Source organism: Empidonax traillii, unplaced genomic scaffold, assembly GCF_003031625.1.
Source record: "Empidonax traillii isolate 1590-97213 ecotype Southwest subspecies unplaced genomic scaffold, ASM303162v1 scaffold1159:size167780, whole genome shotgun sequence".
Lineage (NCBI taxonomy): Eukaryota > Metazoa > Chordata > Aves > Passeriformes > Tyrannidae > Empidonax > Empidonax traillii.
Window position 1 is genome coordinate 38,811 of NW_020956352.1, and position 17,332 is coordinate 56,142.

The window sequence follows — 17,332 nt, forward strand, 5'->3', positions numbered from 1 at the left end:
AGGATTTGCAACCTGCAATAAGTATTCTTTCAAGAGTTCTTAAGCGTTACTTAAGATTGACTTAATGAAAATATTAAGTGATGATGTATTGATTTAAATAATATTGCAGTCTTCAAACTTTGAACAAATTTGGTCTTGTACAAGAAATATGAGAAACAAGGTTGCAGTACTAGATTACATTTCACAACAACCCAAACAAGATTGCATTGACAATACTTTTTTTTTTTTTTTTTTTGGTGGGTAAGTTTCTCCTACATATTTTTTCTTACATCAGTGGCCCCAGCTGTCCTTTTTATAGCAAGGAAGTGTCATCTCTACTCTCATTCCTTTCACTGATTCAAATTCAATATTTCAAAAGTGGATTTTTTTTCCTGTCAGTCATACTGAATATCATGTCACTAGTTGTGCTATATGCAAATGGTAAAGGGATTAGAATTGACAAGCTTTAATATTTTGTGTAGTTTTAAATTTTAAACATTTCAGTGTGTCAACAAAATCAGTACGGTGTCTTAATCCTGTGACTTAGTTTGCTGTGTTGCCCACTAATCAAACCAATTACAGGTACCTATGCACAAATGTGTCAAATTTTCCTGTTATGGTTTGTGTAGGTAAAATTCTTGTTCTAGTGAATTGAGAATGTTGCCATTGACTTTCCTGGTGTCAGTATTTCAGCAGTACCCTTTATACCAACAAAGTATTAAGAGGTCTTGCTATGTTCTGTGTTTTATTCTGAGTTCTGTTGTTTATTAAGTATAAAATTTTAGTTAGTATGTTAACATATGAAATAAGGAAAAACATGTAAATACTTGGAGAACTAACTTCACATTCTGTCTTGTTATCTGATCATATCAATAAAATGGCTGTTTTAGCATAAGGATTTTTTGTATAACTAATTATGATTTTTTTTTCTAAGATCTTTCTTTTTTAAGGTTCTTCCTAGTTTACAGTCCCTTGATGGTGAAATCTTGAACTATCATACTTTACCAACAACTGAAAGAATCAAAGAATCAGAATTAAGAACTTTTCTGGAACTTTGTCAACTTCAAATTGAAGAAAATATTCAACTGAAAAAAAAGGCTGCTGAATTGGAGTATGTATTAATGTGAATATAAATTGCATTCAGAGATATGTTTTCATGTACTGCTAGTGAAGTTGTTGATGTCTTATGAATTTTAATTAGGGTTTTTTTTTACCTGGAAATGTGTCATGAAAAGGAAGAGATGAGAATCATTTACTGCAGTCCAAAGTCTGTTTTAGACAGATGTTAAGATATGTGGGCCATGAGTTTTGTTTCTTTAAATTTGAGGAAACAGGTTGTTCAAAACTTGCATTTAGTAGTAGCTGAATGAATTTGTACACACAACACAACACAGAGCTGTGCAGGATTACTAACTTAAATCCTGAAAGTTGTATAATTATATTAACATGATTTCCAGCTTTAATTTAATCAAATGTAGTTTGGCTATTACTGCAATATGCTCTATTTTTCTTTCTGCGTTTGTTTTCCATGTGTATATTACTCACATTCTAAATAATTGCAGAAAATTTGACCTCTTTTTTCTTGATTTTGCCATACTAATCACCTTTATTACCATTGTTAGTTGTCCAGTGACTTCAGCTTAGACCATGCAAGTGGTAATTTATCACTTATACATGCTATCTTTTAATTGTTTTGTAATATCTAAATAGGTCAAACTTCTCATGTTTCTGCACTTGGTAATATTGCCTATTTTTTTCTTTCATAGTCGTTCTTCATTTCCTATCAGGTTCACAATATCCCTATGGTCCTTTTACTATCCAACTTTTCTTTTAATGTTTGGAAAACTAGTTTTATTCATTCTGCCAGACACTGAACATTATCCTAGATCAGGTGAAGCATGTGATGTTTGACAGTGTTTTAGTCTGAACTTTGAATATTCTGTTGGTTCAGAAAAAGTACCCACATTTTTTTCAGAACATGGTTGTTTTGTATTTGCATGTAAGCCTGTATATCCATGGTACCTTGTTACTACCTAACAGTTTATTACTTTGGTGCATTATTGGCTTTTACTAAGCTGCAATAAAATCTTCATAGCTCAGAACCAGACTGATTTGAAACAAGGTTTGGATTAAGAATTGGATTGAAATTCATTTGGGAGAAATTACATAGTGCAGTTTTGTATAACAGATGTAATGTGTAGATGGCTCCTAAAAAACTCATTTATTTCTCCATTAAACTTCCAAGATATGTCTTCTCCACTTGTGTAATTTTTGGCTTCTGGTTTGCACGTGGAAGCTGATACTTCCTAATCTATTTACCATCTTGAAATGGTGTTCCTTCCTTTATTTTTCTTAAAAGGAGAAAAGAAGGGGAAAAAAAAAAAAAAAAGCACTCCTCCTCCTTTATGGTTGAGAAAATTTTTCTGTATCTGATATTTAGGACCAGTTTCATCATTATCTCTTGCAGAAAAAAGTGCTGATCTATAATTAGGATATGACTTGTGAGAGAACTGTAGCAGAGTCTGAGGACCTAACTTTCACATACATTTCTGTAAGATGTAAAAAAGTAGGAGAGAAATATGATATTCATAAAATTTAATATTTTTTTAATCCATGGCCTGCATGAATGGACATAAGTAAGAAAGATACATAAGAAACTTGTTGGGTAGTTGGACTCAGACCAACCATTAACTATGAATAGTTGATTACTAGGCTTATGCTACTTTCTGAGTGCTGACTTGTACATCTAATATCTTTTATCAAAGACTGGGAGCAGGAGGTGGAGTGCACACTTACCATACTCGCAGATCACAAAAAATTTGGAGGCAATTGTTTACATGCCTGAGGGGAGAGCTACCAGTCAGAGGGACATACTGGGGAGACAAGGCAAGCTGGGGAGACAGGTCAATAGGAGCCTTGTAAATTCAACAAGGACAAGTGCAAAGTTCTTCACCTAGGAAGGAGGTAAAGAAAGGAGGCGTTCTACCCACTCCCAGGCTACTTGCTGAATGGAAGAGAGAAGGCCTTGACTTTGTCCAGGCACTGTTCAGCAAAACATTAGTCTTTTATCAGTTTAGTTCCAGTCACAAATCTAAAACACAGCACCATACGGATACCTGTAACGAGAATTAATTTATCCCAGCCAGAGTCAGTACAGTTGGACATAAGGAAAAATCTTTTCACTCTAGGGACAGTGTTGAATTGCAACAGGTTGCCGAGAGAGGTTGTGTAGTCTTGTTCTTGGAGATTTTCAAGAACTGACTGGATAAAGCCCTGGGGAGCCTGGCCTGATCTGAGAGCTAACCTAACCTTGAAGCAGAAGGTTGGACTAGAGACCTCCTGAGTTCCTTCAATTGAGAGTTTTTCTGTGATTCTGTGTAAGTTTTGTTTAAAGAGCCTGCAGATGTTTGAGAAGAACAGTAGTGGAAAGAGGATATTATGTAAACATCTCTTCTTTCCGCAATATATGGTTTGGGTGGAGAAGGGGAAGGCAAGGGTGCATGGAGGAGGGAGGTTTGTGGGGTTTTTGAAATTTTGAGAATTCATTCACAATCTTTTGAATCGGTAACCTTGACATGGTTGAAACATCTTGTATCAAATTGAGTCTTAAAATTAATTTCTCATGTGTTAAAGCCCTTTTATTTTGACTAAAGTAAAATTTATGGATGACTTGAAAACCATTGAAAACTGCAATTCATAAAAGGAACTCTAAACAACTTGTTTGTATATAAGCCTTAACAGCATAGCTATTATATGTACATATTGCAATACTTTGACTGAATTAATGTGACATTGCTAAAGAACAGGCCAACAATAGAGCAAACTTCTGTCTGTTTCACATCTTGCTAAGTTATAAGCCTCTGTAGGTGCGACCTCAAGTATGTAAGCTGCCAAAAGTAATCAGTGCTTGCTTCCCTAATTCATGTTTCATACACAACTGCTGCCCAGTTAAATTCTCTGTGCTGTTTCTGAAACTTCTCTGTTGTTGCCATTCTTAAAAATAAAACTTACTTTAAAATTTAATTTCTCTATTCTAATAAATAGTTTTTGTCACACTTCCTTTATATGACTTGTAATGAGTAATCATATAAAAAAATATAACACTGTGGTTGCAGCAATTTGCTTTCAGTCATGAGATATGCAGATGCCTGGCTAATAGGTCTTGAACTTTATAAATCCTATATGTATAATACAGTGAAAATGACAAGAATTTCATAAATGGTAGTGCAAGGAGAGAGTATGTAAACAGTGACCTCTTTCATGTGTTTTTAAGGGACTTTAGTAGGCTGCAGTTGAACATCAGTAATGATGCTTATAGAAGCTTCACTGAAGACAAATTAGATTTTACCACACTATAACACAAGCTCACATAAATTGTACTATTTGACTATTTCATGTAGCATAATTATGAAAATCACAGTAGAGCCACAAAGGGCAAAACATGATATCAGACAAAGTTTTAACTAGCACACAAACTAGTACACAAAGAGGTTGAATATTGTTTATGATTTACCTGATAGGGCCAAGAGAAACTGCCGTTCCTGATTAGAACTGGCTTGTTTCTCCATTGTCTCTTTTGCCTCCAAGAGATTTGTTCTGCTGACTTTTCAAGACTTACGGTTTCTTTCTGAGAAAATTGTGCTCTTTGAATAACCTGGCAGTCATTGCAGATGTGATTGCAGTAAGAAATTATATACAAAATGTGCCAAATCTATATGCAAGCTTCTGCCACCACCTTAAACTTCCTAAGTAGCAACATTTTGGCTGATTTAAACTCCCCTGAAAGGCCTTTAAGGATGAATAACTTTGTCCTTTTCCATGTCTTTTAAGTTAGCCTGTGCATGGATCCTTTTGCTTCCTAGGTGCTGCCACTGGGGATTTACTCCTCTCCACCTCTACTCCCTTCCCAAACACTGCATGTGAAACTGAGCAGAGTTTGGACTAAATTAACCAAGACAGTGATGGATACTCTTGGTGGTTTGGTGTGGGGACTGAAATTGTAACAGTTGTTAAGAAATGCCTCATTTCAATTTCCAAATAGATTAAAAATCTCATTCTAATGGCTTTATCTTTCCTCAAAGTCCCTGGAAAGTGCTAGGACAAACAGGGAGGTATCTGTTTGGTAAAAAAGCTACAGGTGGCTTTCTGCTGTTAACATTTGTTTGTGAAAATAATATCTTGGTCTTTAGGTAGTATCAGGACCACTATTATAGCATATGTGTACATTGCTACAAAAGAGCTAGCCTTTCCTGTTCTGGTTTATTCCTCTTTTCTCCCACAGCAAAAGAAGTTCATCCTTTGTGGTTATGCTAAAATTTGCATATGGTATAAATTACTTTCACTTGTTAGAATCAAAATAAAGCTGTGGGAAGCCAGTCAGCCATTTAACATGAGGGAATGCGCTAGTCAAAGCTGGAAGCCATAGAAATTTTGCTGTAGCAAGACCACCATGTTCATCTACATTTCCTTACATACTAAACAGCCAGACACTATGGATACTGGTACTTCCATGAGATAATCCCATTTCTTGTTTTGTCTAGGTGCCAATTTATGCTTAAAAACTTGGTTGTATCATAACCAAGAAGCAATTCCAGAAGATTTAGAGTGATCAGACCTCTTGACCGATAGTATGGAAAAAGGTCTGAAAGGCAAACATTAACATTAACTGAAAAAGAAATATTGTGGTATCAAAAGTCTTAATGCTGTCATATTTCTTACTTTGTCTTCTCTCTTTCCTTGTGTATGGGGTTTTTTTCCTATTAAATAAGTAAACCAGTCCTGCATATTTTCCATTACAGCAGCTTCCTTTCTCTGGTTTGAATAAGCAATCTTTAGGAGCAGGTCTCAGATATCAAGAATACAGGCCCATTGAGACACTGAGAAAGTTGCAGTGCATTGAGAGGATACGTGAAATCCCTGTTTTCCTAAAGGACGTAGCAGCTGACTGCTGCCTAGTACTCAGGCTACATGATAATATTCATTATATGTGCTTTGGAGCTTCACCTTTGCAGGGAAACCCCAAACACAGCTACCAAGCCGCTTCATTACTTATAATTCTCTGAAATGTCACTTCAGCTTCCTTTGTAGTTTCTTGAAACTTAAGGTGATCTGACTGCCTAAAAGGAAAGCCACTGATACATAGGGCAGCCTTAAAATCCTACAAAATCAATGTAGAGTTGCAAATTGCCAGGGATGTATCAGCTGGGAGAGGGTGCACACCCACAGCGACAAGACTGTACTTTTCAGCCACTGCTTGGGAAAACTGCCGAAAAAGCAGCCTCTGTGAAAAAAAATAACACGTGTTCCCTGGTGACCACAAAATTACTCCCTGCCTGAATTTTCAATTTCCATCAGCTTCCCTTCCCATTTCTGCTTAACATATTCGTAGCCACTGGAAGGGTGAAACAGGTGCTTGAAACGTGTCATAGGAGAGGATGCACAGTATCCTACTCGATTCACTGTTATGGTGGTTTGGTTTTCTTTTTTTCTGTTGTGTTTTTGGGTTTTTTTTGAGAATGAACATGGATACTCAGGTTATGCTTTTCATGCAAAAGTTTATTTTGCCCAATATATTAAACATTCTGGTGTTTTCTGCAACAGTTTTATTTTCAAATAAACAACAAAAGAAAGCAAAGAAAAGGGGGGGAAAAAGGTGGACATGGACTTTTTTTAAAAAAAAATTTTCTTTTTTTTTCTTTCTCACCGTAGTGGTTTTTGTACAAATTTGGTAACAATCTTGTACCAAACTTATCTTTTTAAATACTTCAACTAATTAAAAGTATTTAACTAAAATATTTAACTAATGCTTTAAGTATTTTCTGTTGAAGAAATTGCTATTCTTAGTATATAGTATGTTAGATCCTTAAACAAATATAAGCGTTGGTTTAAATATTTTAGGAATTGTCATATTTACAGAACTAACAGGAATAGGAGTAATGCTGTGTAGTGGACAATGAAATGTATAACTATTGCACAATGAGTTGTGTGCTTAAGCTATATGGATTTGGCTTCCAATTTAGTCATTCAGACTTTGTCCTTTAGCACTGAAGTTTCACTAAGAGTAGGATCGTGTAAGATCTGATTCACTATGTTCTTAAAAATCTAAAATGCTTTTAGTTAAACTTCATTAGAGGATATAATGGTGAAAAGTCTTTTCACAGTAAAACCTTATAAAAGCTTCATCTTTCAAGAATGATGAACAAGAAGGAAAATTCTGTTATTCTGACTATTATTTTAGGATCTGATTTTTTCAGACGCACAAGAAAATTGATTGTATTTCTACTTTTTCTCTTGGATTGCTGTCCTAGAATTAACTTTGTGCTCCTTGTAAATTAACACCACATTACAGATCTTTGTATCTATCTATGCTGTTGAAGAAAAATGTTTTCATGATTCCAGAAGTACCTGCTACATAATACGATGGACACTGTCCAAAAGACAGACTGTCATCTGAATCTGTAACAATATAGTTCATATTTACTCTTACTCATTATTTACAGAGTGTAACACAAAGAAGTAATGAGAGCCAGACTTCATAGATTAGTCTTGCTTCAGTCTAGCACTTTCCCTTATATTGATAAATACATCTATAGTTAAAAGTTTCTGTTTTCCTAAATTCTTTCTAGGTATTGTGGTTGGTTGGTTTGAATACGAGTCTGGGTTTGGTTGGTTTCGTTCTTATCTAAATTTTAAAATTACTGTTATTTTTATATTAGCTTTCATAGTTCCCAGATAATAAGGGATTAATAAGGCAGTTATAGGATTTATAGCAAAATTGCCTCAAATCCTCTAAAATTTTTGGCTTCATATGCCTCTAACCACACAGAAAATTAATAGTGAAATGCATGGCCTAGTGCAACTTTTTTCTTGAAAAAGGCAAAGTAAAATAAGAAATCTATATGAATATATTTTAAATACGTCCCAAAGATGACAAATGCTATTAAGAATTATGAGTATTGAAAATGAGTTCTCAATCAGAATAATTGCTATTTCCTTAGGAATATGGAAACATGTAAGGATGTTTGAAAATACAAGGTATTTTAGAAAATAATAGAGGGAATATATATATATATATATTTAAAGCATTCTTACAGTCAGAAACACATGTAAAAACGCTTTTATCTTTTTTTCAGAATTACCTCTTCTATTGATTCTGTACAGGGACAATGCTGGTATTTTAATCAGTTGATGAAAATTAGTGTTAAACATCGATACGCACATGAGTATGGTGAACTATATGTTACTGACAGAGATGGACCAGAAGCACTTCAAAATCATTTAGAGCAAACATCCACTGGCTGCCTACAGGAAAATAACCTCTTTATCATGGGTGCGACGGAAAATAAACAGGTCTTCTTGGATCCTTCCAAAAGATGGATTACTACTGGCGATACTCAGGCCACATTCATTAACTCCTCCATACCTGTGCACCAAAAGGAAAATAAAGAAGATCAGATAGTGAAGCAGAAGAGTACTGAATCTTGTATTAATTACAGTGGGGAGAGCAAAGGCAACAATAACATGTCAGCCCAACGCACATCACAACAATCAGTGATAGGAGCAAGTACTATGGGAAGAAATCTTCAGCATTTTGAGAATCATACGGAAAGGTAAGACAGATGTCAAATTGCTTTCAAATAGATAATTCAGATAGACAACAGGCAATAGGAGTGAGGATTTCTTATTTAAAACAGAGGCACAGAACTTGTAAGATAATATTTTTTAGCTTATTAGACAATAAAGAGTTATATTGAGGTGTTGCACACTAGGCTTCCATATTAACAAGAATCCTTTGTGGTATTCTTTCAGTTGATATATTAGAATATAGATATGTAAGCACTTCAAATAATTTAAAAATACTGTATAATAAGAGAATTAGAAAACTTTCTCTTGGTCTACCTTATTTTCCTTCTTTTTTTTTGCAATAATGTTGTAACACCAGTTTAAACACACCTGCAGTGTTAGGAAGGCAAATGCTGATGTTCTCCAGAAACTCTGGGGCAGTTTGACTACAAACTAGCATAAAGGTTTTTTGCTATACTGTTCATTAGCCATTCAAGATTCATCTCTGTAGACTTTACAGTCAGTACCATTTAGAAAGCAAGAGGTAAAAGTTCCTTAAATCAACCATCCTACTCCCTTGACCTCAGGCCTGTCTCCTGCTGTTGTGATGACTGAAGAGCTAGCAGCCTACCCTCCTTTTGGTACTCCTCCAACATGCCTCAACCTGCTTCTTAAAAGTAGAGACAGGGGTGAGAGGCCAGTTCAATTTGTTCTGTGCCCCTAAATTTTCTCCCACACGAGACACACTGGTTTATTACCTCTATGGAATGTGTTTACTGCTGATTTGTATGGGTTTGGATGTAGAGTCAGGGGAAACAGAAGCTGATTTTTTTTGCCCTAAAGGGTCAAGGCTTCAGTTACAATTTCATAAGAATTCAGTTTCAAAAATAGATGCCTTGAGAACACCATGAAAAGCAGTAATGGTGAGTGTGCTTCTTTGTTCTGTTTAGACTTATGGTAAATAGGCAATAGTGCTTAGTGGATGCTTAAGACACTAATAATTTGTCATAAAATTTATTATTCAGGAAGACCATGCAATTCATCATTACCTCTCAGCAAGTTGAAAGCAAGAGTACAGTAGTCTACTGCGGAAGATGAATGCTTAAAAAGATTATTTTTGAAATAGTTAATTTAGATTTTAGTTAATGCTTTAAATGCATTCTGTAAGTGTCTTTTTGGAAATGTCTCTTCAAAACAGAATGCAAACCACTTTTTTTGTTTGTTTTTCTAATTCAGTTAATGCTTCCTACAGATGCAAAGCTTATAAAGAATTCATTTTTTGAGGTTGATAAACTTAATAAACACATTTAAGGGAAAAAAAATATGTGTTGACCTCTGAAGTGTGCTGCTTTTTTTTTTCTTTTCTGAATAGTACTCCTCTATTTAAATAGATGCACTCTACAAGGAAAGAAATTATATAAAGATTGGGGAAAATTTAGATGTCTTTTCTTAAACCCAATGTCCAATTGAAATGAGTATTTTGTGGAGAAAAGGCTTCTAAGATAGGAAAGATAGTAAAGTCATAATGCAGAGCTGACATTAAACTTTTTCTCCATCAATATAAATTGATTGAACATATATTTAGAAATCTCAATCACTGAACAAATTTAAGTAGTCTGTAATTAGTTCTTGTTAAAGAATGAGAAAACTAGAAAATTTACACGGATTACTAGTGGTCAGTAGTTCTTAGATTAAAGGGGAAAACCAGGAAAAAGATGAAATTGTACTTTCTCCATTTTTCCTGTCTGTTCCATTGGAAATATCTGTCTCATGCATTTTTCTATTTAGTGCTTGGCATTTACTTCTTTGGGGGTTTTTGTTGTTGTTTTGTTAATTTTTTTTATACAGGTGGTAGGAGTAAGTTGGCTCTTCCAAGAATTTATTTGGTCATTATTAAACCAGTTCTGCTCCTAATCCTTCCTTTGAGGATTCTTCCTCTACAGTGATTATAAGTGGAACAGAGCCCAGCAGAGATTAGTCTTTAGATAATTGGATTTCAGAAGTTATAGGATGTGACTGTTCTTCTGAACATATATGTCACATCTGGATTGTAATTTCTTGTTTAATGGCAGAACTTTTCATTTGTCTCAAAGCACAGTGCTATGTTTTATGGTTGTAGTTTGGCAGATATGATAATCTGGTTGTGCTGGCTGTGTCATTCATAAAGGCATTTATTTTTCTGTGAGACTGCATATGGCAGCATCAGTGATCCAGGCTTTTTGGCGGCAGTACCATGCTCGAAATAAAAATAACTGCAACAAAACAGAGAATCAGCAGTATATAGAAGCATTGAGACAGAAGCATGAAGCTGCCACAGTAATCCAGGTTGGTTTATGGTATTCTCTTTACTTATTTTACAAATTAAATAAGAAAAAAATCTTACTCATTTTGTGTACTTGTTATATTCTATTTTTGCTTATGAACTTATAAATAATTTCATAATTAAACCTTTTTGGTTTATTCAACATAATCTTGATGTTTCTAAAAGAGAGACTTCTTTACAAAAAGTTTTACAGAAACATGAAAATATTTTCCCTATTTCCGCCAAATATTTCCCTGACTTATTTTTGCTTGATTTACCTCTAATATTATGCCTAAGAGATATTGTACCCGTGTTCTTACTGAGGTATGTCTATGCTATTAAAGTGACAGATGCTGCGTGAGTAGTACATCTTGTCTGATATCTGCATGACTAACTACTCTTCCTGTCTCTTCTATCCTACCTATCCATCTCTTTCCTTCTCTCCCCATCTCTGAAACCCAGGATTGCTTCATCCATATTGCCCTTTGGAACAGACCATGGCCTAGGCCATCTCCTGTGGTAGATACTGAGCTGATAACAGTTACATAGCATGAATTACTATTTGCAAGAGTTGAAGTCCGTGCCTTGATTCTGTCTAATTTGCTTACCAGACTTTTTTTTTTTACGTTTTGAAAGAAATTTACCCTGTGTTGGTTTTTTCTTTTTTTTTTTTTTTTTTTTTTTTTTTTTTTTTTTTTTTTTTTTTTTTTTTTTTTTTTTTTTTTTTTTTTTTTTTTTTTTTTTTTTTTTTTTTTTTTTTTTTTTTTTTTTTTTTTTTTTTTTTTTTTTTTTTTCATTTCTAGTTAACTTAGAGACATTCTACATTATAAGTCTTATATAAAAATGTCAGAAGTGACAGTGATTTAGGAGCAAAAATTTGTTACTGGAGTATATCGTGTAGCTCACATATTAACAATTGATCTCAATATTTAATCCTTTTTTGAACTTATATATTTGACCTCTACTACATATTAAATTGATGAGTTTCACACGTTTATATAGTGATTAATATGTTTTTTCATGTTTCAAAAATGATGATTTCCAAAGTGAGTATGAAAATAAAGTCATAATTCATCTTCTTAGCATGTTACAGATTTTTAGATCTCTCTTATATCCATCCTTATATACACTTTTGCGAAATAATATTTTAGTCTGTTTAGTCTCTTTTTGAATTACTCTGTAATTCTTTCTGTCTTTTTTTTAAAGAAACAACTAGAACTGAATTCCATAGGCAGATATATAATGAATTCGTACAGTAAGACAGTTTTCCTCTTGTTTCTTGGAAACTACAAACATGCAATTTTTCTCTCATCATGACTGAGCACTGACCTGATACTTTCATAGATCTGTGTTTATCGTTTTGTAGATCTACAGTTTATCCTTCTGCTTATATCATTAGGATTGCTTTTCTCCTTTGCATTTGTAAAAAATAATTGTGTGTGTTAAATATATTTGTCATTTGATCACTCAGTAATATTAGGGTATTTTATCAGGATGCTTATGAAGATCTGTGGGAAAATAACAACAATGAAATTATAAGAAAGCAGTTCTAATACATTTAATATTTTTATAATAAACAGGAATTATGTGTGTAAAATGGTAAAATTTTCATTAATTTATGTGGTTAGGCAGTCATTTTCTAAAAAGTAATAAGCTAAATGTTAAACCAGAATATGAGATTTACTCTTCCTATTTTAGTGCCTTCATTGCAAAGCCATTAAAGGTGGACAAGACCACTTCTTTCATAACAGTGAAAAATTTTACAGGGTGTTTTAAATGTGTAGGGCATTTTGAATTCTAGCGATGTCAAACACCAATTTTGGAGAAAATTGCTGTCTTGGATTTAGTTTTTTTAACTCCATCCATGTAATTGTGATCTCTGAAGTGTTTTCCTAGATCTGATTCTGTGCTTGGCATGTGTTCCTAACAACCTTCCTCGTTTTCTATCACTTTAATTCCTAATGTATTCCTTTTTCTTTGAGATGATTATGCTTACTGGTAATATTTTTTTTTAAATAAAGATCTTAGACAGTTAAGAAAGAGTAACTGACCTAGGTCAATTGCATGAGATGTCTCCAAGAATTGCTACTTGTAAACTGTAAGACATTTAGTACAACTGTATTTTTATTCTCAGTAATTTGAAAGTTGACACTCAGGTTTTTCTTATGTAGCGTTTTCTTTCAGTTTATAATAGTCCCTGAAGGAATTGTCAAATAATTAATTAGTTGACCTAGGTTTGTAGTTGAGGGAGTTGCAGGATTCCTTTCTGCTTACTTGAGGAGAGCCTCTTGAGTACTCTAAGCTTTAGACATATGCTGGCATTTAATTTGTCTTGTAGTTTTAAATGTCACATAAAGTTCAAAAAACAGATCATTGAGCTATTAAACAAAGGCCCAAGATGTTTTATCTTCCTAATGGGATAACATAGAGAATCTGGATTTGGGTTTGATCTATGGCTTTGCATAACATGCTTTACATTTTTTGTTTAGGCATTTTGGAAGGGTTTTCTTTTGCGAAAGAAACTGGCCAGTGCTCTTGCAGCTGTTAAATGTGATGAAGTGGAGGATGAATATGAAGAAATAAATGTGGATGCCTTCACCTTATCTGAAGTAAGCACTGTCATTAGGATAAAATGTTCATTATTCCTCTTAAGCAATCATGTAGGTGTTGGGAATAAAAGAAATTGAAAGGACTACCAAAGCTAGAATTAAATGTTGGATGTCCAGAAGTAAAGAAGCATTTACACATATATAGCTGATTTAAATGTATTTGTCATGGATTAATTGATTCCTGTTCTTTGAGATGCTCTGATAGTTACTGTGCTATTCATGTCATAGAACCCCATATATTTCTACAGTTGAAGTGCAATCAAATGAGAATAAGGAAACAACTCATTTTGTTAAAAAATTTTTATGTTTTTAGTATTTTAGTAGCAGGTTTTAATGTCAACAATATTTTAGTGTGTATTTTGTTCATCTTCATGATAGAATGGAACAAAAATATAACTAAAAATATAGATAATATAGCTGAGATTCAGTGCTGTAGTATTCCAGTAAAAGGCACACATCCCCAAAACCAGAGATGAAACAGGCTTATCTCTTTTATCTTGTATGTCCTGTGCTAAAAAGATCACAGGGGTAATTACGAAAGTAAATTATGAATATAAGTACAGTTAAATCAGAAAAAAAAAAAACAAACACCACCCTTAGAAACTCTATAGTACACAAAATCCAGACATTATCACTAATAATTTTTGCAAGTTACATAGAGTTAATAATGTTTTTTTCAGTTTCAAAAGGACTGAAATTCGATAAGAAGTTTCCATTCTAAGAAATAAAAGCAGGCTCCGAAGGAATTTGAGTACTGTCACTTTCAAAACTGCATTTAGCTATACTTTAGTAAAAAATAAAAATGTCTACAGGATCAATATTGTCATTCAGTAAACAAGGAAAAGAAACTTTAAAGGAACTTTATCTTTTATAACCTCAAAAGGCAGTCTACATGGGAAGTTCTAGACCCAGTATGCACAGTAAATAGTAAGGCAGCTGTTGATGACTTACCTATATATTTGTCTGGAGCACTTCTTTGTCTAATTGTTCACATTCGTTGGCTGCCTTTTTTTTTTTTTAGTGCTTTCAGGTAAAGCAAAGAAAACTGACAGCAGTGTGGCCATTTGAGACCTAGAAGGATATGACTGAGATTTTTTTCGTGAACCCTTGTCTCTGAATGTGCTTATTCAGCTGCTATGTCTTTGCAAGAGCCATTTGTCAATATTCCACTGTAATTTTGCAAAGAAGATTGATGCAATAGCCCTACTACTGCTGTACTGGCAGGACTAGGTCCTGTTTATAATCATGTTTGTATTGACCATATTGAGTTATGAAACCAAAGATGTTGTTAATGCAGTGCAGTTTAAAGTTGATCAGTCTTTGATCATCTGAGTATCAGCCTTCTTTTGCGAACCCCTCTCCGTACAAAATAGCTGAACTTTGTATGAAATTGTTACCAATGACTTGATGACTTGGGGTAATTTTTTTTTTTTTCCCCTTTCAGCAACTATTTTAAGATACATTTTCGGAATTATTGCCTTATTTAAGAATATGGGAAATGGTTGAGGCAGGACTCCCAAGAATCATTTGGTAGACAGGAAATGTGTGTGTGTGTGTAAACATAGAGACCTGGCTTAAATTTTAGGATTTTTTTCATTTTAATTTGAAATATATATACAAAACAGTTTCATTAGTTGATGTTCTCTGATCCCTGGCTTCTTTCTAAAATAATAAAAAGCAGAACATTGAAGGTTTTATTACTTCACACAGGAAGGAAGTATCTGTTCATATATTAAAGAAGGAAAATATCCTGGTTTGAATTATTCAACCAGTAGGCCAGAGTCTTACACACTGTATTTCAGTTGAGCCATTCTTGTTTCACTCTGTTTGCCCCAAATAATCTTGTAATAGTTTTTTGTTTTGTTGGAGTTTTTTAATTGCTAAACTGAAAACTACATAGACAATTCTGTTCCGTCTGTCTGTCAGCAAGATAATCACGTTTGAGTGGGTGCTCATGAGGCCAGGGAAAAAAGGAAGGGGTGGAGAAGACAGAAAAAGAAAGCCCAGCTGATTTCAGAAAGATTTGTACTGTATCACCCTCTGGTGTTGCCACATGTTTTTTCATTTCTTTTTTTTTTTTTTCCCAAATTGTTGTTGAGTTTATTGGCTAAGAAATAAAACCTGAGTTTAGGGAGAAATTCTCAGGAAGTGTTTAGGATCAGATGATGACAGGTGAACCATGAACTGACATTTTAATTTGCACAGCATGCCCAAAGGCTGAACTAGGGACTGAGGTCAAATAAGTTACTCAAGCCCTTAGCTTCTTGTGTTGAAAAATATCATCTGTTTTCTACAGACCACTGTGTGTGATAAATTTACAATGTATGCATCTGTGAAGAGTATCCTTTGTTCAGTGAGTGAACATTTCAATGTTTAAGATTGATGACTGTAACTAGTATTACACCCTGTAATATTGGTAAATTTTTCTTTTTATTTTCTTTTTTTTCAAGTGTATATCTTGTCTGTGCTGAAGATTTTGATTGTGAGAAATGTGTGGCTTAACTGTAACAGGCATACACTTTGCTCTGATTGCCCAGATTAGCTAGTCAGTACTGAGTTGCCTATTTCATCTATGTTTAGCTGTTTTGTTCTTTGCAGTTGGGTAGTACCAGATCACATGGACTTTCTACTTCTACAGAAGCAAGTCACAGAAACTTGGAATAGTCAGTACTTCCTATTCCTTCCTTTCTGGCCTCAGTCTTTTACAGCATAGTGCTGAAGCAGAGCCAAATAATGACACATGATATCAGTGGCTATCTGGTGTGTCTCAAACAGCTCTGTAGGGAGGAGTACATATTGCTGGGCTAAGAGATCCAATGTGCTGGGGTGTGAAGGAAGAGAAATACATTTGGACACCATTTTGCACTGCAGATTTCACTGTTGTATAGGGTGAATGAAATGACAGAGAAGGCAGAAAAACCTTCCCTTATTGCAAACTGATATAAATGTATTAAATCTTGTCCAAAAGTTTTTTGAATAGTTCACCATTTTGTGTTTTGGTCATTGTTTGGGTTTTTCTTATTCTGTTACGTAGATTTCAGTCATAATGATTTTATTCAGTATTGCCTAACGTTCTGCAAAATGACTAGTCTGCAATCACCCATTTAAACTGTTTGCAAATATCACAGTGCAATAAATCATTTGGCAAAAGTCTTCCTTAAATAACTGTTTAATATCTTCATTATAAACAGTGTACTAGTGCTCAGTGGAAGGTGAGACTGTGAAACAGCGTGGGGAAAACCCTAGTCTTTGCCAAAGGTCTTCACTTTACTTCATTTATGCCTATTGAGAAATGGTATATTTTTAGTAGAAGTTTGACACCATATCTCATGAAAAATGGATTGCGTGTGATTGGGCTAGAGGAATTAGCTTTATCTTGCTCACAATAGCGTGAATAGTAATAGTTTCACCTGAAAAATTCCTGATACCTTCTTGTATTCATATGAACTCCCATACATTGTCAAAGACATTCAGAGGCAATTGATGACAGTTTTGTGTCTAGTTTACTGTGCAATTTCAAACAGTTTATCCCAGATTAGATGAAAGGTCTGGTCGACAGATGTCTCAGAAAGTATGAGCCTGGTATTTAGTGATATTTTCACATCTTTCATGTGGACTTGGGAGAATTCCAGCCTATATGCTCCAGAAGGCTGATTTTAAGGCAACCTTTCATCAGGAGTCCATGCATGTAGCAAACGATCTACAAGGCAGAGCTCACTTTTTACCTCTGGTGGAAAAATATGACAACACATTTGCTTGACACATATCTTACTTTCTGTACCATTTAAATATCAGCATTGTTGTTTTGCTGGTGTGAATATGTTGTGAGCCAAATGCAAAATGGCTGAACTTGCCAATGTGTCAGAAAGCTGAATAAATA

General features: G+C 34.2%; 1 protein-coding gene across 8 annotated transcripts in view; it reads left to right on the forward strand.

Moving 5' to 3' along the window:
- The window catches only part of LRRIQ1 (leucine rich repeats and IQ motif containing 1), a 111,907-nt gene that overhangs the window by 26,260 nt on the left and 68,315 nt on the right, over positions 1-17,332 (forward strand). For all 8 annotated transcript variants that reach the window (XM_027905478.1, XM_027905479.1, XM_027905483.1 and 5 more), the window contains exons 15-18: positions 914-1,090; positions 8,112-8,588; positions 10,725-10,866; positions 13,333-13,452. In XM_027905478.1, coding sequence (XP_027761279.1) covers positions 914-1,090; positions 8,112-8,588; positions 10,725-10,866; positions 13,333-13,452 — 916 coding nt within the window. The remainder of the gene's footprint in view (positions 1-913; positions 1,091-8,111; positions 8,589-10,724; positions 10,867-13,332; positions 13,453-17,332) is intronic.